Genomic DNA, 27,919 nt, shown 5'->3' with positions numbered 1-27,919 from the left:
GCAATGCATTGGGGGGGGGATGAGAAGAGGAATGCAGAGAGGGAAGCATAGGGTGCTGTAGTGGGAGGGCAGGGAGGAGCATGCTGCAAAGGAGGAGGTGCTCAGGTGAGCAGAGCAAGATGTGAGCGACCACCCTGGCGAGATTTTAATTTGCAAGTCTGTACTCACAGAGCCCCTGTTCCACATTTCCAAGTGGGCTGAAGGTTATGTAAATAGTTTTTATTTAGAACTGACAACCACAGTGTTAGCGATGGGCAAAAAGCTGTATTTGTTATTACTTTTTGAAAGTGTAAAAATAATGATCTCCTCCCCCCCTTGCTAAAGCTTAGCTCTGTTGCTCCTTTGTCTTTGAAATTGAATATAAACACACACACACACACACACACACAAACACACACACACACACACACACACACACACTAACACACACACACACACACAATTTCAAAGATATAGAGGCATGCAAAGATTAGGAGCTGTTCCAGACAACCTGATTATTGAGCACTAGCAAGATGTACCTGGCGCTGCTCAGCAATTTGAAGGGGGGGGGTAGTGTTATGAGTTTGAGGGGGAAGTAGGCTGTACTTGCCTGGATCTAGCAAGTAGTAAAATCTAATTAAGGATTCAAATTTCTGGAATAGCCAAGCTACCGTAGCTTCCTGGTGAGGTGATAGCCTAGGACCTGTTAATGGGCACCTAAGGGAACAAAGAAAGTGGATCTGTGCCTCAGCTCCCCAGTAGTTAGAAAGACAAAGGCCAGAGTGGAGAGTGGCATTATGTGAGCTAGAAGGTAGAAGCAGAAAAGGCAGCAGGCTAGGGAGCCAGACAGGCAGAGTGATGTTCGATTTCTGTTTGAATCCAAGGCTGCAGCTACAGGAGAAGCAAGACCTTCTTGGGGTGTAAATGCTGTGAACCTCTCCATTATATAAACCATATATAATAAAGACAACACAGTCTCCGCTGTGCCTCATTTCCAGAAGGAAAAACAAACCCTGGGTAAGAGCCTGGAACCCCTGGAATCTTGCACTGCTCAGAGATTGGTTTGGTGTGCAGCAATAGATATTTTTAATTTTTGAGTTTCGGTGCTGTGCTTGCATGCACACACACTCACAAATTATTATATGCCTTCTTATTAATAATTTGTTCATCCTATACTTTTCAGTGTATTCCCATTTCTCTTTCCTAACTCTACAAGGTCATTTTTTAAAAAAGGGGGGGGAAATGTGGATTTCTTGTGCTAGAGCAACAAAGTGCTTTAATCCAATTTAACTGCACAAACTTAAACTTTGGGACGTGCTTGAATCCCTCCCACAACATGCTGACAGTCTGGAGGCGATCTAGGTAAAAATATAGCAGCTTTATTGGACAAACTGGACAAATATAGCATCAAGCCGGCTTAGGGCATATGTGGAGAAAGTTCTTCAGTACTGTTTATCATCTCTGAACTCCAACAAAGCGATGTACAGTATACTTTGTTTGTGTGCACTGCACTTGCAAGCATCCTGATGGCCTTTTGCCCACATCAGAATCAAGATTCAACATAATCTATGGAAGCAGCACCCACATTTCCCCAGACTATAGGCTAAAACCTTTTCTTCTAGTGTTGACAGTATAGCAGTGAAACATTCAAATGTAAATGTTTTAACTGTCAAATACATCCTACCTACAAAGCACAAAGGAAGGAAAAGGTTGAGTCATGAGGCTCACAGCTTCACTTCTTTTCTAGATTATTTCTATTAAACACATACCCATGCTGATTCAACCCTAGCACAGTGTTCTGCATTGAGCAAGTTCTTGTGAAGTTCATGCTACCTTTGTGTGTTTTATGAAACATTCATTGATGTTTCAAGGTAAAGTTGATGAGTCATAAACAGAGTAGGAAATATATCTCATCTCCTCATTTCCCCCCTGTTCAAACACCTGCAGCAGCAATTTTAAATATGGGCTGGCTACACATTACACTTGAAAAGTGAATGACTGCTTCCCAAAAGCCCTAGACCACTCATTCTGGACCCTCACATCTATGATTCTCTTCCCTTTTCAGCTCTTTCTCCCTTTCTCACTCCTAGGATCTCTAGAGCTACTACTTATGTGACATCTGCATTCTCAGCTCACCCTTTCTCTACCTCAGTACAAACTATCCCAGGTGAGCAGTAGGTAATGGTAATGCCACTAGTGGCAGCAGCATAGATTGCCCTTCCTTAATGCTCTAGTGTTAAACTCAGGACAGAAGAGATGGATAAAGGATCAATAAGACCAGGCATCCCCAAACTTCGGCCCTCCAGATGTTTTGGACTACAATCCCCATCATCCCTGAGCACTGGTCCTGTTAGCTAGGGATCATGGGAGTTGTAGGCCAAAACATCTGGAGGGCCGTAGTTTGGGGATGCCTGAATAAGACCAACCTTGGGTGGAAAGTTCTGAATGTCCCAGCCTGCCTTATGGTAGCAGAAGACCATCAGAGAAGGGTTCCCACTATGTAGATGAACACATGCAAAAGGTCCCAGGTTCAATCTCTGGTATTTCTGTGTTGGGATAGGGAAAGATTCCTGCCCTAAACAGTGAAGAGCTACTGCTGGACATAGCAGACTAGGGGTAACCCATGTGGTGTGCTCAAAATGTTGTTGGACTACATCTCCCATCATCCATTGGGCATGTTGGCTGGGACTGCTGGGAGCTGCAGTACAACAACATCTGGAGGGCACCAGTTTGGCTATCTCTGTAATAGACCAATGCTTTGACTTTGTGTCCTACAGCTTTGTATGGACCTCCTATTTGTTCCATACGGAAACTATAATAAGCAAGCCCCAGGGTATTAAGGCAAGCAAAATCCTTCATTGTATAAGGCACCAAACCAGAACTTTAGAAACCATTGCTGATAGTTTATTCCAAACTTCAAGAGAACTAATGTTCTATCTGTTCTAGCTGAGATTCAACATCAGTGTATCTGAAGAAGTGTGCATGCACACAAAAGCTCATACCAGTGACAAACTTAGTTGGTCTCTAAGGTGCTACTGGAAGGATTTTTTTTATTTTTTATTTTGTTTCGACTACGTCAGACCAACACGGCTACCTACCTGTAACTAGAACATCTGGACAGTTATGGTTGTACAGTATGCAGGACTGTGTGAAAGAAGGCTTCTTATCTGCAAACTCCGCCATCAACACAGGGCCAATGCAATCTAACTTTTGAGCTGATTCCACCTGATTATGAGACTAATAGCACAATCCTATGTGTGTTTACTCATAAGTAAGCCCCATTGAGTTCAGTTGAGTTTACTTCCAGGTAAACAGGTACCCGTTTGCACCCTAAGGCCACCTTTTGCGTTCCATTTGGCCCTCTGGCTGACAATTTAATGGTTTCACAGTATTTATGTTGGTATAGAATTCTGATTTCTGAATGTGCAAATGTTTTCTTGATTCTTTAAGCAACTGCAAATGCTCGCGTTCGCTCCAGATGCTTTAACTAACAGTTGTCCTGGCATTCTTAGGTGTCCAGGAGACATTGCTGGCCATTTATATGAAAGTCTCTGTTCTAAGCTCCACATATCAATTGCAAGGGAAACCTGCATGCCTATTACTCCACTAAATCAGGAGGAGGGGGAATGAGATCCCGTGGGTTCAGCTGAGCAACAAGACAGACATCATAGCTATCATGCATGAGGACGTTGACAGCCACAACATTCCACTGATTTTCCCAGGTGTCCAGCTCTAAGATCTCTTTGGTGATAACTTCATGCCGAGCTGCAACCAAAAAAAGAAAAAGAAAAATGAAATGCAACATCAACAAAGGAGTCAAGAAACCATCTTTGATGTAAGTAACAAAGCAAAAAAAAATCTTTTATGTTATGCTTAGATTAAAAGGAGATATGGCAGTGACTGAAGCATGATTTGCAAACCCAATATTTGTACTCCAAGCTGTACAATGTGTCTGGAAACTCCAGGTTGTGCTGATTTGACTTGAGAATGCCAAGTCCTTTTTTGTTTGGCTTATAACAAAAGACACCATTCATTGAGTATTGGTTCTCTACTTTGACCACTGTATCTAAAAAGGAAATGAACTTGGTTCCTGGATGTGCCCAAACTAATTGCATGCTGAATGCATACTAAACTAATATAGTGCTACATGGTCCAGAATTGTCCTTTTTCTATAGAGTTTGTTTACAAGTAAATCTTTTTCAGCAAAGTTCCCTTGCAATGTTAATTGAAAACTCCCTCCTTACAGGTTTCCCCTGTTTTATTGCCTCCTTGCAGGGATAGGGGATCTTTAACTACCGGTATTGGTTTTCTTGGACTTATTTTCTTTCCTTTATTGCAAAATGAAATAAAGATTAAAAATAAATGAAAGGAAATCAATAATTTACTTTCTTATCCTCATCTATACTGAACAGAAAGCAAGTAGCATGGGCATTCCCTGCTAGCAGGAGTTTTAATGAAAGGGCCTGCTTGCCTGTAAAAGCCTCATTAGGGTTTTGCCTATCTACGCTGGTGCTACAGTTGCATTTTATTGACAAGAAAAAGAAAATGTGCATCAGTTTGGGGGGGGAGGAAAACAACACTGAAGACACTGAAAGACAGTGACCAAGCAATGATGGCTTCTGGGTTATCTGTAAAAAGTGAGTGTCAAAGAAAAGACAGCCATTATTGAAAAAAAGGGCTAGTGTCCAATTGTTTTGGCCGCTTGGACAGAAGAATTAATGCAAGTGAGTTAACAGTTATTTGGGCCCTGTCCCCAACCCCCCAGTTCAAGGGATGGTGGGGACCTCACCCATATATAATAAGCTTGCATGCCAAATAATCTAATATTACTCGCACATAACTTAAACCTAAGTTATTTCACTGCAAGTAAATGACTTGTTTTACATTTCCCAATGGCTGCAATGGAGTACTCTAAGAGATGTTAGGATAGGAGCTCTCAGTAAGAAAGGACTCTAAATACCAGCTTCTGGGGAGCTCACAAGAAGAGAGAGTGACTCTTGCCTTCACATTCTGCTGATGAGCTTGCCATTGGCATCTGCTGGGCCACTGTGAGAACAGAAGGTTGGGCTAGATGGGCCTTTGGTCTCGTCCAGCAGGGAACTTATGTTCTTATGACTCTTCGCTCTGGGCCCTGTTGTCACACTTGCCCTAAATCAGGGGTCCCCAGACTACGGCCCGGGGGCCGGATGCGGCCCAATTGGCCTGCCAATCCGGCCCGCGACGACCCCCGCCGCCTGCTCTTACGGCGCGCAGCGCAGCAGCGCTCTTCCGGGTCGGGAAAAAAGCGCCGAAAATCCTTTGTGCGCATGCGTATGGGCCTCTCCCGACCCGGAAGAGGTCATTTCTGGTGCACTTCTGGGTCAGGGGAGGCCCATACGCATGCACACAACGGATTTTCAGCGCTTTTTCCACCCTGGAAGCGCGCCGCCGCGCCAGTAAGCGCCCATGCGCACGTGCACGGGTGCGCACTCCCCCATCCGCCGGCCCGCACAGGCGCGCGCTCCCCCGCCCTCCGGCCCGCTGCGCGATCGGCACGGTGGGAACCAGCCCAAACGCCGGTAAGTCTGGGGACCCCTGCCCTAAATCCACATCTCGAGCACTAATTCGCCATGGCTAGAATCATGTGTGAAACAGCATAACCCTGCAGAAAACACATTGCAAGGAATATGGGATGGTTTCCCAATGTTTGGCGTGGTCATGGAAAGAAGAGTAACTAAAACGAGTAACTTCTACAGGCAGCTGCAAATCACACAGAAGTGAACAAACTAATTAGAGTGGATGTTGGCTTGCAAGTAGATTCAGCAATGGTTAGATCTGCATTAAAAGGTACATACGCTATCCTAAGTATGCCATTCTGATCCTGGCTATCTTACATTGTTTTGCTGCTGTGGATAAAACTGAGGGTACTTTTATTTACAAGGATGAGACCTGCCTCTTTAAACTTAACTCAGAATGCAGTTACTAAACCTTTATTGGCTGCAATGAACACTTAACATCCTTTTCAAATTCTTCCCCGAATTAGTAGCCTTCACATGTGACACAAAAAGGCATGTCAGACATTCTCAAAAACATTGTGTAAGAAAATACCCTCCAGGCTTCTGGAAACTGAGTTTTGTGGTTTCCATGGGCATGAGTGTTAAGCAGCCATCTCCTACACAGGGTGGAGACAACTTTCAGTGCCTTTCTTGTACTTTGCCTGTTTGGAAAAACTGATGGATTTGGCAAGAGCAGTTAGATTCAAGCAACTCTGTTAAAGCCAGTTTTTATAAAGAGCCGCTTTTACCCAAGGCTGAGAAATCGTACTGTAACAAAATAGCCACCAAGCAAGAGAGAATTTTGCTTCAGAGTTCTTTCCCCCCCTTCTTCTTCTGCAGGTGAACGGAAGAGCCATTTATTTTCTAGCACAAAAGCTGGGCTTTTTGACACCTATTACAAAAAGCCATCTGCTTTGGTATTAATGAGAAGTTCTTTTTAAAGCTACCTCCCCCCCCCTCCAATACCAGTTAGAAATTTTCAGCTGAACGTTTGCTATAGCTAAAATGTGTGGAGAGGATTTGCTCATCTTTTTCATTCTCTGCTCTGAGGAATTTCTAGCCTGGCTTGGTACAGCCATCAGGGTAGTCTGATTATAACTCGCTGAGCAATTTCACACATTTTACAGTGACAAACTTAGGTTTGCCACTGTTCACCCTCAGCAGGGAGTCATAGCCAATTTCAATGCACATCCTCCCAAATGTGTGTCTGTTGCATTCCCATTGTGAAACACACCCCACTGAATTTCCAGTGAATTTCTTCACTGTTTACTGTACTTCTTCCTGTTTACACAGGAAATTATTTACTGGACTCTGACTGGGGCTTTCTCTTCATTTGTAAAATCTCCATTATAATCTTGCCCTTTCTTGAGGACTATAAAAGTGGAACAAGAGGAGAGGCTATTTTGCTGCTTTTCAGGGGTGCTCATTATCACTTAATTTATGGATGATGGAATTATGCCATTGGAATAATGTGCACAGTGATTTCTTTGGCATGGGGTAATTGTTTATTATGATATTTGCATTCTGTATTTTAATAAATATTGTACTTATGGATTTTATGTTTGTGTAGTTGCTTGTCCTGAGACATTTGAGATGGGGAGGATAGAAAACAAGTTAAATAAATACAGTAGTCCTTTATCACTTTGCATACAGTAACTGCAATCCTAAGAAGTGAAACCGATACAGTCACATACATTTCATTTCTCTAGCTTTTCATTGCTCACAAAATTGACATAGGTCTGCAGGAACGGGAGATGCAAGCTTGTGTGCTGAAAAGGGGAGTGAACAGCTGTTAAAATGTTGATTTTTTTAAAAAAGGAATAGATCATTGAAATTGTGGAAGCAGTGCTAGGAGAAAGAAGGAGCATTGCTGGGTGTCTATGTTTACATAGATCAGAGGAGGATTCTTGCTGATGAGGACTCCTTATGGTCTAAAAATTAAAACATTTTTTAAAAATGCATATAATGGCAAATAGGAAGGAGAGAAAGGAAGGTGTCATTAACCAGTCAGAATTCCACAGGCATTTATCCATGCCTGTCATGGAACCAACTACCCAAAGTGAATGTGCTATACTCTTGTTTTGGCAAACTAGGTAAAATATCAATGGATCATTGGAGATTTGGCAAAATGTCGCTTATTGTACAATTAGGTCAAGTCTTAAATTAATCTGATGCTGGCATTTAACACCATTATAAGTCAGTTCTTTCCATAGTACAGTATGGCAAGTAATTTATGTTGGAGACGTGAGGCAGCTAATCTGGAATGTTACATTTTGAGCTTACTTTAAGGTTGTGAAATTTTGGACTGACGTGGTAAAGGAGATTGGAAGTGATAACAAGTTATGTACTACTAATTGATCCTTTATTTTATTTGCGCTGATAAACGATCAAACACCATTGGAATATAGGGAATTAGTTCAACAATTACTGAAGTTCTTAAACTGATAATCTTTTATAACTGGGAAAAATGAACTTAGTGACACTGGAGGAATAGATATTTCAAGTATGAGATATTGTACATATCATTAAATGGATAACTAAGGTGAGACAGAGAGGGAAGATAATCTGATGATCTCTTTGTGAACAAATTGAATGTTTTTATTAGCTATTGGTGCAATAAAGTACAGGACCGTGCAAACCCACACAGACTACTGGGTTTGTTGTGACATGGCAAGCTGGTTTCAGTTTATATTTTTATGTATAGCTTTGTTCTTACTTTTTTTATTTTACATTATGGATAGTATCCTTCATTTGTCTTTCAAGTCACAAATTTAGCAGTGAATTATTTTTTTTAAGGATCAGGTAAGGCTTTAAAACTCCAATTTTCATGTTTGCACCTCTGTCCAGGATAAGTGCCACTAGCTCACCTTGATTAGTTTTTTATTAGGAAACATACTTGCTTCATATTCCCAGCCATACTATGCTCTGCACCATTCTTGCAGATGCTCTGCAAGGGAGGAAGCACTACTTGGAGGCTCATAAACTTCCATTTCCAAGTATGAATGCATTTTGCCACTCAGACATACCTTAACCAGGCTGGGTTTTGCTGTTACAGCTGTATGACAGGCTGACTCGGCCTGCTTCACTCAAGACTGGCCACTGCACAGGGAAGCTTACAGATTGCTTTAGGGTATGCTGGATAAATATTTAATCTGCTTCTCTGTTCTTGGAAATTGCATTCCATATGTGGTTAGAGCTTATACTTACCCCTGTGGTACTACATATCGATTGCTGCTGCTACTTTCTTTCTCTGCCTTTTTATGGGGAAGTTGAATTTTTCAGGAAAGACAATTTTGAAGATGAAACGCCAACTTCATATCTATCTATCTATCTATCTATCTATCTATCATCTATCTATCTATCATCTCCAGCAAAGTGTCTGCAATTCAATATTTGAGATGTCATGTACTTTTTAATGTTATTCCATGCAAGAACAGCAAAAAATAAGAAGTTGGAGTCTAAAGCACATGACTATTTTTTTTAATGGAAGTGTTGAATCTTATTTTGTTTTATGCCGGATAGTTGCCTCCTGTCCCTTGAACTATGAAAAGGAATCAAATCAAAAGAGTTTTGTTGGCAAAAGTACGTATATCACATGTCTACACCATCTTAGGGACCATAATTTGCAAATTGTAGCATGGTGAGGTCAGAACCCTTAACAAACTAAAGTTCTCAGGATTCTTCCAGTGCCTTAAATGTATGGTGTGGATGTAACCTGAGTCTGATGATGCTGGGTAAGTTAGTTTCATGCATGCTATAATCCAAAGAAATAGATGTTGGCAAAAGGAGAAAAGAGGATAAATGATCTGAACAGTGTCAAACAGGAAGGCTGTTGCATAGTTTGGGAATAAGATCTAGTTCTTGAGTCCCTGAAAGTTCTAAGTCTTTATGTGGTTAAGAACTGCAATAGCAAGTCCCCAGTCTCCCACACTGTTGTTATTGTTCATTATCTATGTGATCTAGTTGAGATTCCTGCATTGCAGCGGGTTGGACTAAAAGACCCCCAGGGTTACTTCCAACTCTACAATTCTATGATTCGGTCTCCCTGCTGTTCTGCTACCCTTCTCACCCCATCTGTGCTGTCCCAGCCGCACCCTCTCTTTTCCTTTATGGGCCCTCAAGATCCTATCACTTTTCCCCGGCACTACCACTACTTCTAGCCCTTCCACAACCCAAATATTTCCCTCTCCCTTCTCAGAAGCAGAGGTGGGTCTATTAGAGGGGATGAAACCATTGTGAACTGCTGCTCTTGGTCATTTGACCTGCCAGATATAAGAGAAAGTGCAGCTGCTTTTGCAGCTGTGTAGAAGAGAGAGTGCAAAATCTCTGCCCCTTCCTGAACCTACGTAGCATCCTTATCATTGACATTTTTTTGGTACTCGACACTGCATGGCTATCTCCTCAGCAGTACCCTGCTATCCAGACCACAGTTTTCTTTATCTTTATCATATCAATAAATGCTTGAAATCCAGACCAGTTAATTTTACCATTCCATGTATCAGTCTATGGCCGCAGTCAGAAATAATTCCTACCCTTAACAGCTAATTCTCCTTATGATCCATCCTCTAAGTTCTCTTTGTACAGTTGCCAGACTACTGGTTCTAAATCAGGGCCGGTTCTATAGTAGGAATTCCTTCCTGTTGTACAAATTCTACAATCACATGGTACTCTTTGAGCTGCAGAGGTCATGAGAGCATCAGTTGGAGGTACTGTTGAAACTGATGTTATTAATTCCAGAATATACTTTGCTAGCACTTTCTAGTGCTTTCTCTCCCGTCCTACCACTCTCTCCAATACGCTTGTCTTATATTATTATTGTACACCACAGAAATAATAATGAGTAATGTTTATATGATTACAGTAGATTAAAAGCATCCTATGGTTATGCATTGTCTTGATATTTACTATTCGAAAACAGAAAGAACATAGCCCATTTCCCCATAAATCTATCTGGCTGATTTATATGTGTTCTGTTAAAGCAAGTTAATTTGATCATTGTTAACAGTAGATCATATTTTCTCAGTCCAATCTAATAATGATGGTACATTGCTCTTTTCCCAGTTCTTGGCTTGCATTATTTTTTATAGCTGTTAATAAATGGACTGTCACTTCCAAATCATTTTGTGGAACTATATATATATATATATATATATATATATATATATATATATATATATAACACCATCACAAAACCTTAAAAGCACTACTTTAGGCTCAAGAAGTGTATAATGATCACCCATTTCTATGAATATTATAATATTTCAAAAAAACTGGATGATAAGGCACTATCAAAATATATCCATAAAATCTGCTCTTCTTACCCCACATCTCCAACAATTATCCAGTCCTGTATGATGCATTAAATTCAGCTTGTATGGTGTAAGATACTATTGATACAGGATTTTTAAATTATTTCCCCTTAAATCTACTTAAATCTGCTGATACCAGCCTAGATAGAATATGACTGCATAACCATTTCCATTTATCTATTCTTATTTCAGATCTAACATCCCTTTCTCATTTTCTCATAAAATTACTGTTTGTTCTGTATCTGAAATCATATAGTAGAATTTACCTATGGCCCCTTTCACGTTTCCTTTATTTTACTAGTGTTCCATATTTTGTAAGTATAAAAGTAATTGCTCCCTTAATCTGAAAGAATTGAAACGTTGGGTGTCTTGTTCCTCCCATTATTTTTGTAATTTTCTCATAGGCGATATTTTGTCCATTCAATAATAACACCTAACCCTGTGATTTACCAATCTTTAAAAGTTCCTATTAGACCAGAGCAAAAACCAAACTATGCCATGATAAATCCCTGAAACGAGATATTGGTAAGGTGAAAAAAACTCAACTAATAATTACTCAAAGAAACATAATACGGTAGATTTAAATGTTCCAAAAGAAACGTTGATATAGAAAAGAATAAATATCTCAAAATAACCTCTAAATAAAGTAAACCTTGACGAGGTGCCGGCTAAGTGACTCGTTTCACTGGAAAATATCTGTTTCCTCAGAAGGAAAATATTAAGGGGCTGAGGTTTCCTTATAATGAAAACTAAACAGGAGCTGTAAGCTCTGAAAAGAGTTGAAAATTACAAAGCAGTCAGGGATTGGCCATCATAGGTGTGTCAGGTGCACGTCCTGTCCTTTTGCATTACAAACTAAAGAAATTTATAACAAGACTACTAATTTTAGATTCACCATTTGGTATTTCAGTACTTGCCAGACGAAAAATGTAGTTTATTTGATCCACTGCCCCTGTAACTTATTGTACATTGGTTCGACCACCCTGGCTGTTGGAGTCCACATCGGGGAACACCGTTCCCGTATGCGAAATGCCAACAGGGAGGCGCCCCTTGTGGAACATTTTGTATCGCACAACCATTCAGATACAGACTTACTGTTTACAGTACTGTGGGTTAATCGGAAGACCATTGGAGTTAGGAAGGATTATGAGATATATTTACGCCAACAAGAGTCCCGATTTATCTTTATGTTCAAAACTATGCACCCAGGGGGACTCAACTCAGAATTTGATTTGAATTGTTTCATCTAATGCCTTAGCTTGAGGCAGTTTTCAGTTTCGTACCTTTAAACATCATTCCTTTGTAATTGGCACCACCTGGAGTTAGCTATAATACCTAGTGTTTGAAGCTGGGAGTATAGTAACAGTGACTACATGAGTCTATGAGCACTGTTCTGCAAGCATATATTTATCCATATGATGGATGTGGTATGTATTCAGCGATTGTACTTCATTGTAAATTTTGTTTTCATATTGTCAAGTAGATATAGGACATTGTACCTCTAATTTTTTACAGTTTATGAAATACGTCAGTTTTCTGTTTCTGCGCTGAAGAAGTTCTCACGAAACAGTGCACCATTCCAGAAACACTGTCCGACAAGTTCGCTGACTAATTCAGCTACTTTGGAACTTTGGAATGCAACAGGTTCGCTGACTATTTTAGCTACTTTGGAACTTTGCAATACAAAGCTTTTCAGCTTGTTTCTTATTGAATGACTTTCTGCCATTTGTTTCCATTCATATCAACAGGGACTTTCAGAGACCTATAGGATTTGTTTCCATGTGAATTATATTAGATGTGTTCAGTTTCCAGTCTTGTTTTTGATATTACATGTGTTGTAAATACATTCTGTTCGTTTGAATTTGGTCACGTGTTGCCCGGTTTTTGGTTCCACTTCAGTGTTTGCAGCCCAGGGGTTTGGTTTGTTGCTTACCTCTGCAAGTGAAGCACCAGTTCACCACCACTACCTAAAGTTACCTGAAGCTGGTGCTTGCCCTTTCCTTTAGTGAAGCATACTAAATGTGACAATTGTGTCAAGCAAACACAGGTCACAGCTGTCAGCCCCTGGAGGCTAGGAGGTTTAGCTTGAGAGCAAAAGAGCCATAATAGAAGCACTTGTGCTACCAGTCTGCAACAACTCTCTTGAAATCATTCAAATACGGGCAATGGCTTAGCAGTCAACCCCCTTGGAAGACACAAGGCAGCTCTTGTCCACTGCATATTCCTGAGTGTTCATTTAAAGAAAATAGCCTCTTGGGGCAAGCAAAGCTATAAACTGTAATTGACATAGAGATTCTAACGCAAAACAGCCTTGCAGAACCTCCCACTGCTGGATTTAATATTACTGACAACTGGAGGACATCACTATTTGTTAATTGGAGAGGTAGAGGTGGAAAGGAGCTGAGCGGGGAGAATCACCAGAACATAAAGATTGATTCCTCCCTGCCTTAATGTTATCATTAGATGCATATTAGCAGAATCAGCACAGTTAATAAGCAAATTACCGTTTTACTGCTTTAATGGGGGGGGGGGAAGAGTGTAGATTCCTGGCTGATGTCAGAGCAGGTTGGAAAAGGGATTTCAAGCAGAGTTTTCAAGTTACTTATAATGAGCTCTCTTAATGCTTCGGTCGTATAGCATAATGGGAAGGCAGCAATTACTAATAGCAAGGATGAGCCAATATTAAGCAGCAAATTGAGCACAAAAAAATCATAGTTGCACGCAGTCTTGACAGTTCTCTGAGCAGACTCCATCTCAGTGCCAAATGGACCTTATAGCTGCCTCTTCAGCCCAGCTCACTGTTTATGCAAACTCTGAAAACCATGAGAGTTGAGGGCATGTGGCTGTGTGCTGATCTGTGGCCAGTATTGACATCCACTGGCCTGAGCACCACTTGGGATTCTCAAATAATAAAAATGTAATATAATTATCTTACAGACATTTCAGATAAATGCACAGTCTTGAAAGCAGCTGTCAGGGGCTCTGGTCACATTTTGTTCACTTCGCAGTACAAACACATACTGCGTTATGTGAGCTCATGCACTTGGGAACCTCCAGCACTACTTCAGGATCTTGTTTATATGCTGTTCCCGCAACCTCCAACTTTGGGCTACATTTTGCCATCCCTTTAAGGGCATAGGGGTGGAGGAAAGCTATCCCACATCTAAATAACAGGGGGAAAGGGACTATTGTAAGAACTCTCCAAAGCAAGTAACTTGAGCAGTTCAGCGTGCAAAGTCAGTTTTTCGTGATGATGAGATTTGAGGTTTATCATTAGCCCTTTTCTCCTCGTGGCAAACTTTTCTGTGAAAAACACCTCCCTCTTTCCTTCCATTGCCAGTCCTGCCTTTCTCTAGATCAGGATAGGGCTCCAATTCCCATCATGATGGCATTTTTGACAGGGTGTTTATCATGGCAGTTCTGACGTACAAAAGGCCTTATTCAGAAACTGTATGATGATAAGTCAGTTAGTCATGCTGAATCTAATTGCTTCATTTACTTGATGCATGCCATCAGTACTCAGAATTTGTTCACCTACTAAGTTCCAGCTTTTTGTTTTTCAGATCTGAATGAAAATAAAAGATGAATAGAAGCCCGCAAAGAATAGGTACGTTAGGGCAAATCAGTATGTGAAATCCACCCACTGCAGACACACATAACTGTACACACAATTGCTGGGCTCAGAGTCCTTTCATTCTTAGCATGTGTATATCTTTTGCACCCGGCTCCAGGTGGCAGAACTTGAGATTTCTTTTTTTCTTTTTTAATGAAGTAGAACCCACAAATCTGGTCTGCTAATCCCTGTTCTATGTCACAGGATCTCTTCATAATCCTTAACATGCACCTTTGTGAGATTTTGAGCCTGTCCAAACTTTTCTGTGTGACGTTTAACTACGTCCTGGCCAAGCTCACAGAAGCTGGATTGCAAACTGTTAAGTGCTACACACCAGCTTAGCCAGTCGGTGCTATAGGCTGCACTATCACAAGTGCAAGAACACCCAGGGTCCCTTCACTCTGGTGTTTTATTGATGAAATAATTGTGCAATGGTGGAGTTCTACTGAACTGTCCACGCAACATTAGTAGTTCTGCAATGCTCCCCCAATGTCACTGCATGCTTGCCCTCTGTCAAGGTACTCTTGCACCATAGCACAGCAAAAGTGGGAGAAAAGACGCACACACTTTGAGTACTTGTTGTGCACAAAGTGACACAATTTCAGGAGGAAACTATGGAACATGCTCTGACTGGAAGCAAAGCGATAGGTATACCCCAAAACTGTTGCAAGGGAAACCAGCATTGTGCGTAACCACCTTGATACCACCATGAGCACAAATCATCCAGAACGCATAATAAAAAATATGCCTAGAGGGGCCCACAATATTTACCACAGAAATACAGCAATGTATTATTACCATTATCACCAGTGTTCTGAGCTGTACAGTTCCAGGCCATTAATATGTCTGTCATTTTTATTATTATAATTTTTTTAAGAATGGCAGTGGGAAGAAGGGTTAGTTTTGAATAGAATCCAGAGGACAGAGCTTTAAAATGAAGTGAGATAACAACTCAAACCAAGCCCAGCTGGAACTACTGTCACTTAAAATATGGATGCATGTTTTTGTGGTGTTCCCAAGCAGAGAATCTGGGAAGTAATTAACCTGACTTGACATTCATTAGTGCTAGATAATGTATCTGTCTGCCGGCGTTTTCCTTGTGAAAGGAACTGTGGCAACAGCAGCTGTGTCAGGTGGGAATACATGTTTGATGTACTTAAGACCTAGGTGTGTTTGGCAGGTGGGGTGGGCAGAGAAAGAAAACATAACAGCCACAGTATGAGAAGACTGCATGCCTGAAGCTGCCTGACAAAATATTTTTAACCAACCATATCCAAGTATGCTGATGAGTTAGGAAGCGGAGGATGCCGATTGGTTCAATAGCTGCTACTATGACAATGGAAAGTCCATGCTTAGCATGCTGGTGTGTGAGGCTGGCCTTGTGGGACAAGGGACCAGATTTTACACAAGTGGGACAGTACTGTCACTGTTTGGGGAACATGAAATCTCTCTCGGGACTTTAATAGTAATGATAATATAATTCCGTTCTGTGCTTCCTTAGTGCTAATTCTCCTGTGAGCTCCATGAATATATGAAAACAAAGAAAGCAGTTGTGCGTGGGATCAAGGATAGGGAACAGCACACATTGCTCACTAGAGGGGAAGTCTGGCCAAGGGCATTGCTGTTTTTTATTTTCCACAGCTGTGAAGATCCACATATAGAAGCTGAAGGGCAGGCAAGATTTTTTCAACATTCTGGTGTAAACACGGAGTGAGGGCAGGTTCACACCAAGGCTCACTACACAGGCCTGGGATGAGAGCAGCAAATGGCACCCAGTGCTCTAGTAAAGCTGTATAGAACACAAGGCTGTTTAAGTTATTTTGGCAGAAAATCTCCTAAGCGCTTCTTCCCTTCTCTGGCAGTAAATACAATAACCGGGCTGCATCCAGCAAAGTCGTCATCCAATTGGCAGAAGGATGTCCGCCTGTGCAATAGGACTTCATCTCCCTTTGCACTCCCCACAAAAAAACCCCAATTTTGGGTTCCCCCCGAACCCTCCAAAGCAGATTTTGTCAAATTCAGCAGGTAAACAGGTAGAAGAAATTCTTGCTCTCATCCAATTACTTAATTGGATACAGCCCATATTAAATTAAATATCTATCAATCGGCTGCCCTTTCATGAAACCCAAAATCATCTGTATTAGGCTTACCCTGCCTAATGCTCTAGGGCCAACCCTACATATGTGATGGAGGGCTACGGAGCCATGTTCTCAAGGCCACATCAGGTGGAATAATATAAACTACAGGGTGGGGGTTCATTTAAAAGGCACTTGGAGAAAGCTGAACCACAGATATTGCTGGGAACTCTGTTATAGCAACTTTCTCAATTTTTCTGCCTAGATTGTGTGTGTGTGTGTGTGTGTGTGTGTGTGTGTGTGTGTGAATCAGAGTTGGAAGGGACCCCATGGGTCATCTAGTTCAACCTCCTGCAACGCAGGAATCTTTTGCCCAAATTGGGGCTCAAAACTATGAACCTGAGATTAAAATTCTCCTGCTCTACCAACTTTATAAAAGTAGGTAGTTAGCAGCATGAAAAACAAACATCACTCAGGACATGGGCAACATGCAGAGGGTTGAAAAGCTGGGGGGGGGCACCCTTCAGGTTTGGTTCCAAGGGAACAGGCGACACGATGCTCAGTTTATTCATGTATCAGAAGAATGAAGGGATTATAAAAGCTGGTCAGGATGCAACTTGTATCTCTTAGGATGATGGAATTTGTATTCAGCTACCTTGGTGGCTCCTAATGCATATTACAAAAACAGCCATATTCTCTTTGGATTTATTCAGTACCTGCTCCACGAAATCCCCCACAGACATAGAGCTTCCGTTCCACGGCACCAGCAGATGTAGAGTTAGTTCTCAAGGAGAGAAGAGGATAGGGCATGGGAGGACCATCTCTCCAAAAATTCCTTTCAGGGTTATAGATCTCCACTGCATCAAGACATTGCCGTGACTGTCCTCTGTCTTGACCAAGACAGCCAATCCCACCTGTAGAGACAGACAGACAGAGACATACATTAATGATGGCAGAAAACATGGATGAATGCATTTCTACCAATGGCTCTTCATAGCAGATCTACACTGTGTACATAAGGCTGTTTAAAGTTGATTTGATTCATATGATGTGTGCATGTCTTACACGTCATCCACACAACATTATCCTCATCCTAGTGGCAGTGTACATTCCCCATACATTTAATTCATATTTTCCTGATCTATGGATAATGAGGTACGGGGGTGGGGGGAATCCAAGATAAAATTGCATGTTACCCAACTGTGGGTGTACTGCATTGTATGGTGTGTGTGTGTGTGTGTGTGTGTGTGTTTAACGTGTATGGTGACATTTTGCTGAGTGTCTTCTATGAACACACCCCATACTTGCTTGGTGAGGTGGTCCTTTGTGGCTGCTGCTATGGCGGAGAGTAGCACACACAGACACACTTTTTTAATCTGTTGTTTTGTGCAAGTCTGGTATATTGGAAAACTTGTATGTCAAAAATATTATTTTAAAAAATGTCCATCCATCAACACCTGGAGGACTCCAGGTTCCTTATTCTGTCCTATGTGCATATGAATAGGAGAAGAGAGGACCAAATGGTTTTGGTGTGCTGGGGAAACTCAAACTGTTGCTCACCCCTTAAAAAAAACCAGGCTGGGTGTGCATTGCATAGCAAGAGAGGCAAAGCACTGCACACCTAAAGAATTAAGGCTGGACAAGTGAATGTATGAATGAAGAAATGGTCAGAAGGTGGTATGGTATACCTTGCTGCTCTTTGCCCCTTCCTTTTTCAAAATTATGGCTGGACACACCATCATTAAGGGACACACACACACACACAGGCTCTGAATAATAAATTTGTCTATTGCACTGGCAGAACCACATTCCTCATTGCCGCAACCAAAGCCAGGAATGTGGTATCTGGGGAGAACCGTCTCGTTTTCCAAGGTACAAAATATTTTAGTTTGAGTGCTGGGAAAATATGATATCCCCACAGCAGAAGTGAACTGACCCCTGAAGGAAGAATGTGGACTGTGTGCAACAGATAAGAAACAAATGCAGACTTTTTGTGCGAGCACACACACAAATGGATCAGCTGGAAATAGCCCCTATTTAGATGCCTCTTAATTAAACAAATCATGAATTCACTGCCTCTTTGAAAGAGAAGTCCCACAACTCTTTATCAAAGCCAGATGTAACAAGAAGTACATTTTGAAAACGCCAATATATTTTACAGTGGTACCTCCGTTTACGACCTCAATTGGTTGCAGGGAGCCGGTCGCTCCCCGAGCTGTCCATAAATGGAGCGCCTCTTTTGCATGTGCGCGAAGCGCCGATAGAGCGCTTCTGTGCATGCGTGTGCTGCGCAGATTGCTTCTGTGCATGCGCGTGCTGCGCAGATTGCTTCTGCGCCACGGAACCCGGATGTAAGCACTTCCGGGTCCACGGCGTTCGGAAACCGATCGATCGCAAACTGCAGCGATCGTAAACCGAGGTATGACTGTACTAAGATGTGGCCACAGTGGTTGCCCAAATTATAAACGGCCAGCTCAAATGGTGCATCATTCATAATGGGGAAGATGCTCAAAAGTTAAGCATTTTTAGTCTGATTGAAGCCAACACAACTTAGGCTGTGTTCAATCTGCTGTACCCGGAACTGGGTGTGGGGAGTCCAGCTGAGTGGGACACAGCTGTGGGCAGCCTGAGGAAGTCCTGTCCACCTTGGGCCTGCACAAGAAAAGCAAGTCTAGAGTGAGAGACTAGGGTGATGTCCGCTGTTTCCAGGAACTTCTATTGTGAGACTTTTGTGGGTGAGCTAAAAGTTTGCTTGGACCCCGGGCCAGTATTTATTTGTAGGGTCAGAGCTCCAATGCACACATGGAACTCTTCACATTCAAACCAATGGATGAGAGAGCTCAGTGGGCTTAAAGGAAATCATGCCTAGAACTGCAAGTTCTGTTGAAGAGAATGGGTCAGCTTGCTGGTACAGAAGCTACACACACACACCCTGAAGCACACACAGGCTTCTGAATGTGGTACATAAGGTAGGAAGTGCCCTCAGTTGTAGCAATCAAAACTTGCATGTATTTTATGTTGGGGCTAAAAACTCACTTCATGTACCAAGAGGCATGCAGTGTTTACTTAACACGGAATGAAATGTTCACATATCTGAAAGTGGATGTTTGCACAAAAGCACATTAATTTTAAATGGGGGATATCTGGCTGAGTGACGAGTAGTCTGGTATTAAAGCACTATTTGGGCTTGGATGATTGGGCGGAGGAAATCTGTATCTGAATGTGTAACTATTTTCAGCCTTTGGATGGAGGCCATGTTTAAAGGATGCTAGCATATTACCCAATAAGGAATGCAGAATAAATTATATTGCTAGCTGAGCACTGCAAATGTCCACGTACTTAAGTTGGAAGAAATATATGTCCCATAAAAAGTCAACAGCAAAGCTTTTAAAAAAATCGTATGAGTTGGGATCAATCCTCTGCACAATTGCCTGGGAGTAAGTTCCTCTGAATACTATGGGGCTTACTTCCATATCCACAGGATTGCTCTGCACATGTACTGATATGGAGGCATAAATAACTTTGAAGTTTGATAGTCTCTTCCTTCACGTGGCTTGCTACTTGAATCCACACAGCCTAAAGCGCTCAGGGAGCATAACAACGCACTCATTCCAGCCAGATAGCAAATGGGAGCTTTCCTGCCAATGCAGCTAATCATGCTCCCCCTGCCTGTGAATCAGACCAGTGGGGAACAAACAGTTAACCCCCCATGCCCATTGTGCTCAAGTCCGACTCCTGCTTGTGGGCTGCTGATTGGCCAGAACACTCAACTAGATAGGCCTTTGGTCTGACCCACCACCAAGCCCTTTCTTATGTTGTCATCTGGTTTGGCTTTCAGGCAGTGGTATTTCCTAGCTCTAATACCTGGCGTTATTTTAACTGGAGATGCCAGGAAATGAACCTATTGCCCTCCGTATGTGAGCTCTGCTACTGTGGCTTCTTGTATGTATCGCTCTGCTGTTGAGCTATGGACCCCTCCCCTGACAAAAGTGATATGATGGAGGCACAGAACGAATGATTCTCCATTCTCAGGTATCATAAGAATGAATTGCCTGCTGGAGGGAAAGATATATGTTTGGATAATGCCACACAAACGCCTACATAACAATATAATTTCATGTCACCCCTACAACAATTTGCCAAGCCCTAATAAGCACGCTTATTATAATCCTCCTGTTGAACAAAAGAAACTCTACCAATTACCAGTAAATTGAGAGGTCTGAGCTCAGCGTTGATTGGCTAGGACAGAATTGCAGCACCCCAGAGGCATCCTCCATAAACTCACTCCGTATGCTGCTAACAGTACACTCTGGAGCATCAGTGTTGCTGTGGTTCAGAGCAAAATGTCCCGCAGTGCATTCAGACTCTCCTCGGTGCTTGGCACATCTCACAAGCACAGAAACAGATCCATTCAAAGCTTTAGAGGTCCACTCTTTCTGAATGCCCATGGCTGATTCCAAAGTTGTCCTCCTCAATTTTGACCCAGCAGGAGGTAAGGCATCATATACAGAACATGTATTTTCTTATCCTTCAACAGTTAGATTGCTCACACGCGACACACACTTATTTCAACTCTGTTTCAGCACTTGTTTTGCGGGTGGGAGCAGAGAGATGCCAGCAGGACATTCAGCATAGCCCTCCTCTCAAAATCTTGGCAATGCTAGCACAGAATAAGAATGACCTTCATGGAATACACAATTGAACTTATTTTAGAGCAGCCCTGTTGGCTTCAATAGGGCTGCTTACAATTTTTTTTGTTTTCTAGGTGGGCAATCTGTAATCGTTAAATAGCAGAGATGAATGTGCTGGCATGACCCAGAAACTTCTGCATCTACACTGCTGAATGCAGCACCATATAATGTGCATTGATACTATTTCCACGCCAAAGGATCATTATTTAGGAGAGGTGGAGTGACCAGTTCTAAACATAAAACGACAGCTGTGTTCTCAGATTGCCACAGGAGGGCCAGATTTTCAACAGGCTCTCAAATCTGTTCCTGCATTAGCAGAACCCACATTTTGGGTGAGAAGAAAACAGGTGCTTTCTGTATCAACCCTAAATAGTGAAAGAATTTGTTGTGTGGAAGATTTGGTGAGCAAATTCTCTAAACTCTACTGAGTTACCGCTTCTTCACTTACTGGAGAAAATGAGGGTTCACTTTAGGAGGCAATAAAATGAAGGATTTCCCTATGACACACAAAGTCTTTTTTTCCCCTTCTCACAGTATGATCATTTGGAGATTTCCCATTTAAAACAGGTTCATTATATACTGTAATTAAGTGGTTCAGCAGCATATGGTGGTCTTAGGACTTGATTCAAAGCCAGTTAGAGCAGATTCATTTTTTTCCATTTATAGCTCCAGGCTGCAATATCTCTTGTCACAGTCTCCAATGATATCTGCTTATGAGGTAAAGTACCTATTTGTTTATGCATATTTGCTTGCTGAAGCAAATTGAAATTGTACCCAACAACAATTGGGAACTTCTCTGCCCACTGGGCTTCTTAAAATTCTCTGCTTTTGTAACTCCATCTAAGAACTTGATTAATGTGCACTGAATTTTGAGGCTCTTTTAATGCTTTCAGAATAAGATGGGCAATTTTTTTTTAAAAAAACCCACAACCTTACACATTCATGAAATGTAAATATTTGAAGTAGCAAAATGCACATTTTTGAAGATACGGTTTCCAAACATCTTCAGTAGAATCCCTAGAAGTGACTTGCTCATTTGCTTTGCTTGGTCTTGGAAAACCTTAGGCAACAGGGATTTGGCTGGTGAGCTGTCACAGACTGCTTCAATCTCAGAGTGGTGTACAGTACAAGGCCAGGAGCTGTTATAAATACTAGGAGCCAGGCCTTCTGCCTTTTCTTGGTCAACAGAGCAATGCAACCTGCTTGCTCCACTCCAGCTGTGAGGATAAAATGACAAGGGCAGGTAAAAGAACCATCCCATGCTCCCTGAAGGAAGAAAGGGGTGGTGGTGGATTAAATAAATAAATAAGGCTTTGAGGAACAAGCTTTTTTAATGCCTTGCCTTTTGTTTGTAGTCACAGAGTGGCAAGTACATGCCACCTCTCTGATTTATATAGTGCCCTTGTCTGGCCAGCTGGTAAATTAGGCAGATAAAGAAGGAAAGCTCCTTAACAGCATCTTTCTTACAGCTGGCTTTGGCCATTTTCATGTACGCTTCAGACTAAGCCCCTCACATCCTCTTTAGCTGGGCACAACCTTGCTAATTAAATTCACATTTTATAAGCATCTATCAGTCCCTCACTAGGATGAAGCTGTTTGGGGGAGGAGGAGGAGGAGGAGCCTGCTGGGCACTCCATTCCTCCTTGTCGGTATCGTGACTCAAATTGTATCATTGCCCTTACAATGGCACGGATTGATAGGTGCAGCGTCATTCGCAGTTCTGAACTCATGTCTTCACATTAATCCTGTTGTCACAGTAATTGGCAATACTTTGTCAGCTTTGTTCCCCTTTTACAGACAGGTTAACTGAGGGCTCACCCACACTTTCACTTTCCTGCAGATCCCCACCACCGGAGGAAACCTGCCCTATGGCGCTGAATTGGAGCAAACGCCAGTCGGGTTTCCCGTGGATTAACATCTGCTCTGATTGAGCAGTAAAGAGTGTGTTTTCCCCAGGAAAGCAGTGGGGCAAACAGAAAACCACTCAGACCTGTGCCTGGAAACATCTTCTAACATTGTGTATGCCATCAAATGCCAACAGTGCCCTTCAGCTCTCTATATTGGACAAACAGGCCAAACCCTACGCCAAAGGATAAATGGACATAAATCTGTCATCAGGAATCACAAGACAGAGAAACCAGTAGGAGAACACTTCAATCTCCCAGGACATTCTATACAAGATCTCAAAGCAGCTGTTTTATTACAGAAAAATTTCAGGAACGGACTGGAAAGAGAAGTTTCTGAATTGGAACTCATTACCAAGCTTAAAACCATGGAGCCACCTGGGATGAATAAAGACATTGGATTTTTATCTCATTATGCATGATCAAGCTTTCTTTAGCGCCTCAGCCCTTGCTTCCCCCCCCCCCCAGGACCAATTGCAGTCATCAGCAGTCGTTAACAGCCATCTACAGGTTTACCACTCCCATCAGCCCATCACCCATTCCCATCACCCCCACCCCCACCCTCTGAATATACATAAGGGTTTGGTGGATTCTGTTTCAGTGTATCTGACGAAGTGTGCATGCACACGAAAGCTCATACCAAAATAAAAACTTGGTCTTTAAGGTGCTACTGAAGGAATTTTTTTATTTTGCTTCGACTCAGACCAACACGGCTACCTACCTGTAACTGTGCCTTGAAAAATAAAAATAAAATCCTTCAGTAGCACCTTAAAGACCAACTAAGTTTTTATTTTCGTATGAGCTTTCGTGTGCATGCACACTTCTTCAGATATCTGAAGAATTTTTTTATTTTTTTATTTTGCTTCAACTCAGACCAACACGGCTACCTACCTGTAACTGTGCCTGGAAAGTACAGGACAAGTGGAAAGCCCCCCCCCCCCCAGCTTATTGGGTTATTTTTTTGTGGCATGTAAACCCGAATTTACAAGGGTCCACCACTGTAGTATTTTGGCCAGTTGCACAGAGTGTCAGCAGCACAGTCGGCGGCAGATCTTGATGCGGCAACACGGCTGTGATGAGGCTGAAACTCTGAGGGAGATTGGCATGGGGCAGAACATGGGCATTTCCTGCAACAACAGCAATGGTGTGGCTCAAGGGAGCCTGCACATATCAATCATGCCCTGTGGAAGGTGAACAAAGCCGTGTGGAGCGCCTGGGTGGTAGAGTCGTACGGCACCCAGGCATTGCATTTGTCAAGAAGGACTTGTATCATCCGGATGGCAGGCACTTATCACCTGCCGACAACGAGAGTTGGTTGCTAGATGTGTACTGGGGCCTGTGGAGTTGGTTGAGTTGTAGGTGGGTTTGGTGGCGAGCCAGCAAAGTAGGGGCCGGCTCAAGTGGTGGATAAGACATTGTCTTGAATCCTTGGTATATTCCCAGAATGGGTGTGTGAGATGGTGCATTATCCCCTTGCAATATCTCAGTGTACCCCAGTAAATGTGTCTGGGTGGAAGATTCTGTCCTGAAGCCCAAATAGGGAGTGGACGGGCCATAGAACGTCCAATGGTGGCCGGGGGTGGGGGCAGCTTAGTTGATCTGCATCTTGAGGCAACCCTTAACCCAGGCACAACCCATATCAACAACTTCAGGCAGGAGGGTGAGTCAGGCTACATGCCCAATGCGTAAGCCAATGCCTACCTACATCTGTAATCAATAACGTGGTGGCCATTTTCAATTCCAGAATGTTGTTGTATCCATTTTTTCCACCTGTTTGCCGCCTTCCCCACTTCCCGTCCGCAGGGCACAGTCCTCATGAGCTTGCAAGGGGCCACAAACCCACAGGAAGCTCTGTTGTGGACACGCACACAACATTGCATCAAGCAAGTATTATCCAACACTTTCCAGTCCATTTCCCCACCACTTTCCTTGCAGGTCAAGGCATCGGACTTCCCATACCCCAACCCATATAAATAAGAGACCCATCAGACTGGGGTTTTGGGTAAAAACAGGCCACAACTTTATTTAATACAGATGAAAGAGGTTTGGCTTCGGCAAGGGGCAATCTAAATACTTCCAGCCTGCCTGCCAGAAGTGACGCATCGTCAATCCAAGCGGGGGTTCCGAAGACTTACATCAAATAGGGTGACTCCCGCAGGGACCACCATCTGGGGGAGTGCCTTTGGCTCTGCCCCCCCAATCCCTTTAACGGGATACCGCTGCGTTTGGAGGGGCAGGCGGGGTCTGCAACCTCCCCTCCGTCCAAAACAAGGGATTGCCCCAATGCTCAACCAGTTGTGACGGATTGCTATGAGGTAGGCAAAACCACTGGGTCAGTGCCAGTTAGCCCAGTGGGCAAATTCCAACCTGGCCCTGTAAAGAACAGCGACCACTGTAGCCACAGCAAAGTCATTGCCTATCAGCGTAAACCGTGGGTGGGTGGGATGGGGGAAAACCCAGACGCAGGAACAAACAGGCTGTGCCCCAGGTGTGGGCTGCTTAAATGGGCAAGGGGTGGATCCTAGGGAAGTCCACCATCAGCTCCACTGGCTCTGCCCTGGTTCCGCCCACATCTCAGCCTGCATCCCCATTAGCCAATGCAGGGTGCAGGCTAAGATCCAGCTCCTGATAGACGGTGGAGGTATATGCCCCCTCCGCCTATCAGGAAGGGCACTGCCGTTTGAATTCCACCGTGGGGGCCCCAATGAAGCCTCTTCTGTCCAGCAACACCGCTGCACCAAGAGAGGTGAGCGGACTAATTGCAAAAAGTCTGATCTTTTGGAGAAACTAGTTTGCTTTGCAAGAGCTTTAAATCAGCTTGCATTAGCTCGGATGTGAGTGAATCCCACCTGAAAATAGTGACAGCCTGGGAGCATCTTCACAAAATGTTCTGATGCAGTCAGGGCTGTGAGTGACAAGTCAAGGGAACTATCTTCAAGGTTCTTTCCTTCATTTGCTCCAAACAGCATTTTCAAAAGGTCCCTCATTGCAGGTACTTCCTCTGTCACTTGTTATTTCAAAATGAAAATTGCAGTCAAAAGAGAATAATTTTGCAGCACTGCAGTTCTGAAACAAAGGGGATTTATATATTTTTTAAATCATTTTTATTATTTTTCCAATACAAACTGCCAATTAACATCTAAACTAAAAAAAAAGAAGAACCAAATGATAGTCCAAATTATTAATTATTAATTTTTTTCCAGGCTTTCCACAGTCTGGACCTCTTGAAGAACACCTCTCATGTCTCATTCCTGCCTTCTTCTGTTGTTCTCCTATTTTCCACATTCTGATTTTATCACATTCCGTCCCTGGCTATGCGATTCTCAATCATGTCCAAAATCATATATCCTTACATCCATCGAGTACAGCTTTATTTGTAAATATATATTTTTCCAACTGTCTATTTGCCAGTGCAGCTTTTCCTGGCTTCCTTTCAATCTCCTGATCCGGGCTGTTATCCAAGTCTTCTTTTAAAGTTTAAGGATGCAGCAACTCCCATGTTGTTAAATGGTTGAGTTATTCCCATCTGGGCTGTTGTCCAAGTTTGTCTTTGATGTTAGGCATTCTGTTTGCATATTGCAATGTAAATGAACTCTATTCCACAGATATAAATCATTTGACGATCAGTCGGCTTTTGGAGACCACACAGGTGGGCGGCTGCCAGACATCCATTTAGCCTTCTCTCACACATTTAATGAAGAAATTCTGCAAACAGATGCAAATATTGTCCCAAATTATTGTCTCAAATCACTACAAAGTCAGCCAGCAAACATCTCCCACTTCCCTCGAAACAGGGAGGAACTCTCATTTTTCTGTGCTGAGTAACAAGCGCCATCTTGTTTCTTCTTTTCTTTATCAAGTCTTTCAAACCTAATAAAGCTGCGCAGTTGAATATTTAATTATAAATAGAAGTCCATCTGTACTCCTCAAAATAAATTAGGTTTCTTAATGAGGCTTGGTGTAGAAGACCAATTGTAAGTGTTGAGAAGAAGAAAAAGAACATAACATCCTCCGTAATCCAAACACCATGATGAGAATCTCTTTGAAGTTCGAGCTTAAATGCCAGGGACTGTACAATTCTGCAGGTTTTTTCTTGGGCTTCTTCGGTCCAGACTATGTCTGTTTTGTCCAAATCTGATTATTTTATCAAACAGATATTTCCGGCTATAAGAGTGGCTTCGGAGAGTGCCAGCCGTGTCGTGCTCTGGGACCGTGTCCTACCTCTTGCACAATGCAAGCTGGCAATCTCGGACAATCTGCGGGTCTACGAGACAGTCCTCCCCCACCCTGGGGAGTCTGTCAGGGCTAATTACCCCCATATACACCCTGAATTACTGGCATGACTGGGGTCCAATCGTATGGGAGTCAGCCATTTATCACTGCCGGAAACAGGAAGCCAAGCAGGTGATTTATGTTGAACTGGAACAGAATTACAGTCCTCTTAATAGTGAAAAGTCAGCTTTGACAGGGAATTCAAAATCATTATGTACTGCTGCGTGCGTAAGCCCAGGGAGGGAGATTGGACACCTCCTCATTAGAAAACGATGGTAACTACTTGGAAAGAAACCAATTTCAATTATGGTGGGGGCTTGGAAAATATTTTTGAGGGGAATGCAGTTCAAAATAAATAAATTTAATGACACCCTGATGAATAGTTTGACTTGCATTTGCCTTACGGGTATGCTCCTATGGGAAAGGCCGTCTGATTCCAGAATACCTGCTTGTTTCCTGTGTGACCCAGATTTACCACGACAGAGGACTCAAATTGTAGTTTCATTCCAAACACATTCCCTCTCCCCAGTTATATGCCTGAC

The 27,919-nt window shown here is 42.6% G+C and overlaps 1 protein-coding gene across 4 annotated transcripts in view; it reads right to left on the bottom strand.

Annotated features, from left to right (window-relative positions):
- Positions 1 to 27,919, bottom strand: part of KBTBD12 (kelch repeat and BTB domain containing 12) — a 62,709-nt gene that overhangs the window by 9,466 nt on the left and 25,324 nt on the right. Inside the window, exons 5-6 of one of the 4 annotated variants that reach the window (XM_060271410.1) lie at positions 17,227 to 17,424; positions 2,076 to 3,744 (exon numbers count right to left, since the gene is read on the bottom strand). In XM_060271410.1, coding sequence (XP_060127393.1) covers positions 3,578 to 3,744; positions 17,227 to 17,424 — 365 coding nt within the window. In that variant the 3' untranslated portion in view covers positions 2,076 to 3,577. Of the gene's footprint in view, positions 1 to 2,075; positions 3,745 to 17,226; positions 17,425 to 27,919 lie in introns of those variants that run through there. The other 3 variants (XM_035106453.2, XM_035106456.2, XM_035106455.2) reach the window with 3 other exon arrangements.

The sequence above is a fragment of the Zootoca vivipara genome, chromosome 2 (genome assembly GCF_963506605.1).
Source record: "Zootoca vivipara chromosome 2, rZooViv1.1, whole genome shotgun sequence".
In the NCBI taxonomy this organism is placed as follows: Eukaryota; Metazoa; Chordata; class Lepidosauria; order Squamata; family Lacertidae; genus Zootoca; species Zootoca vivipara.
The sequence above is the reverse complement of the archived record's forward strand: the minus strand, read 5'-3'. Positions and strand labels throughout refer to the sequence as shown.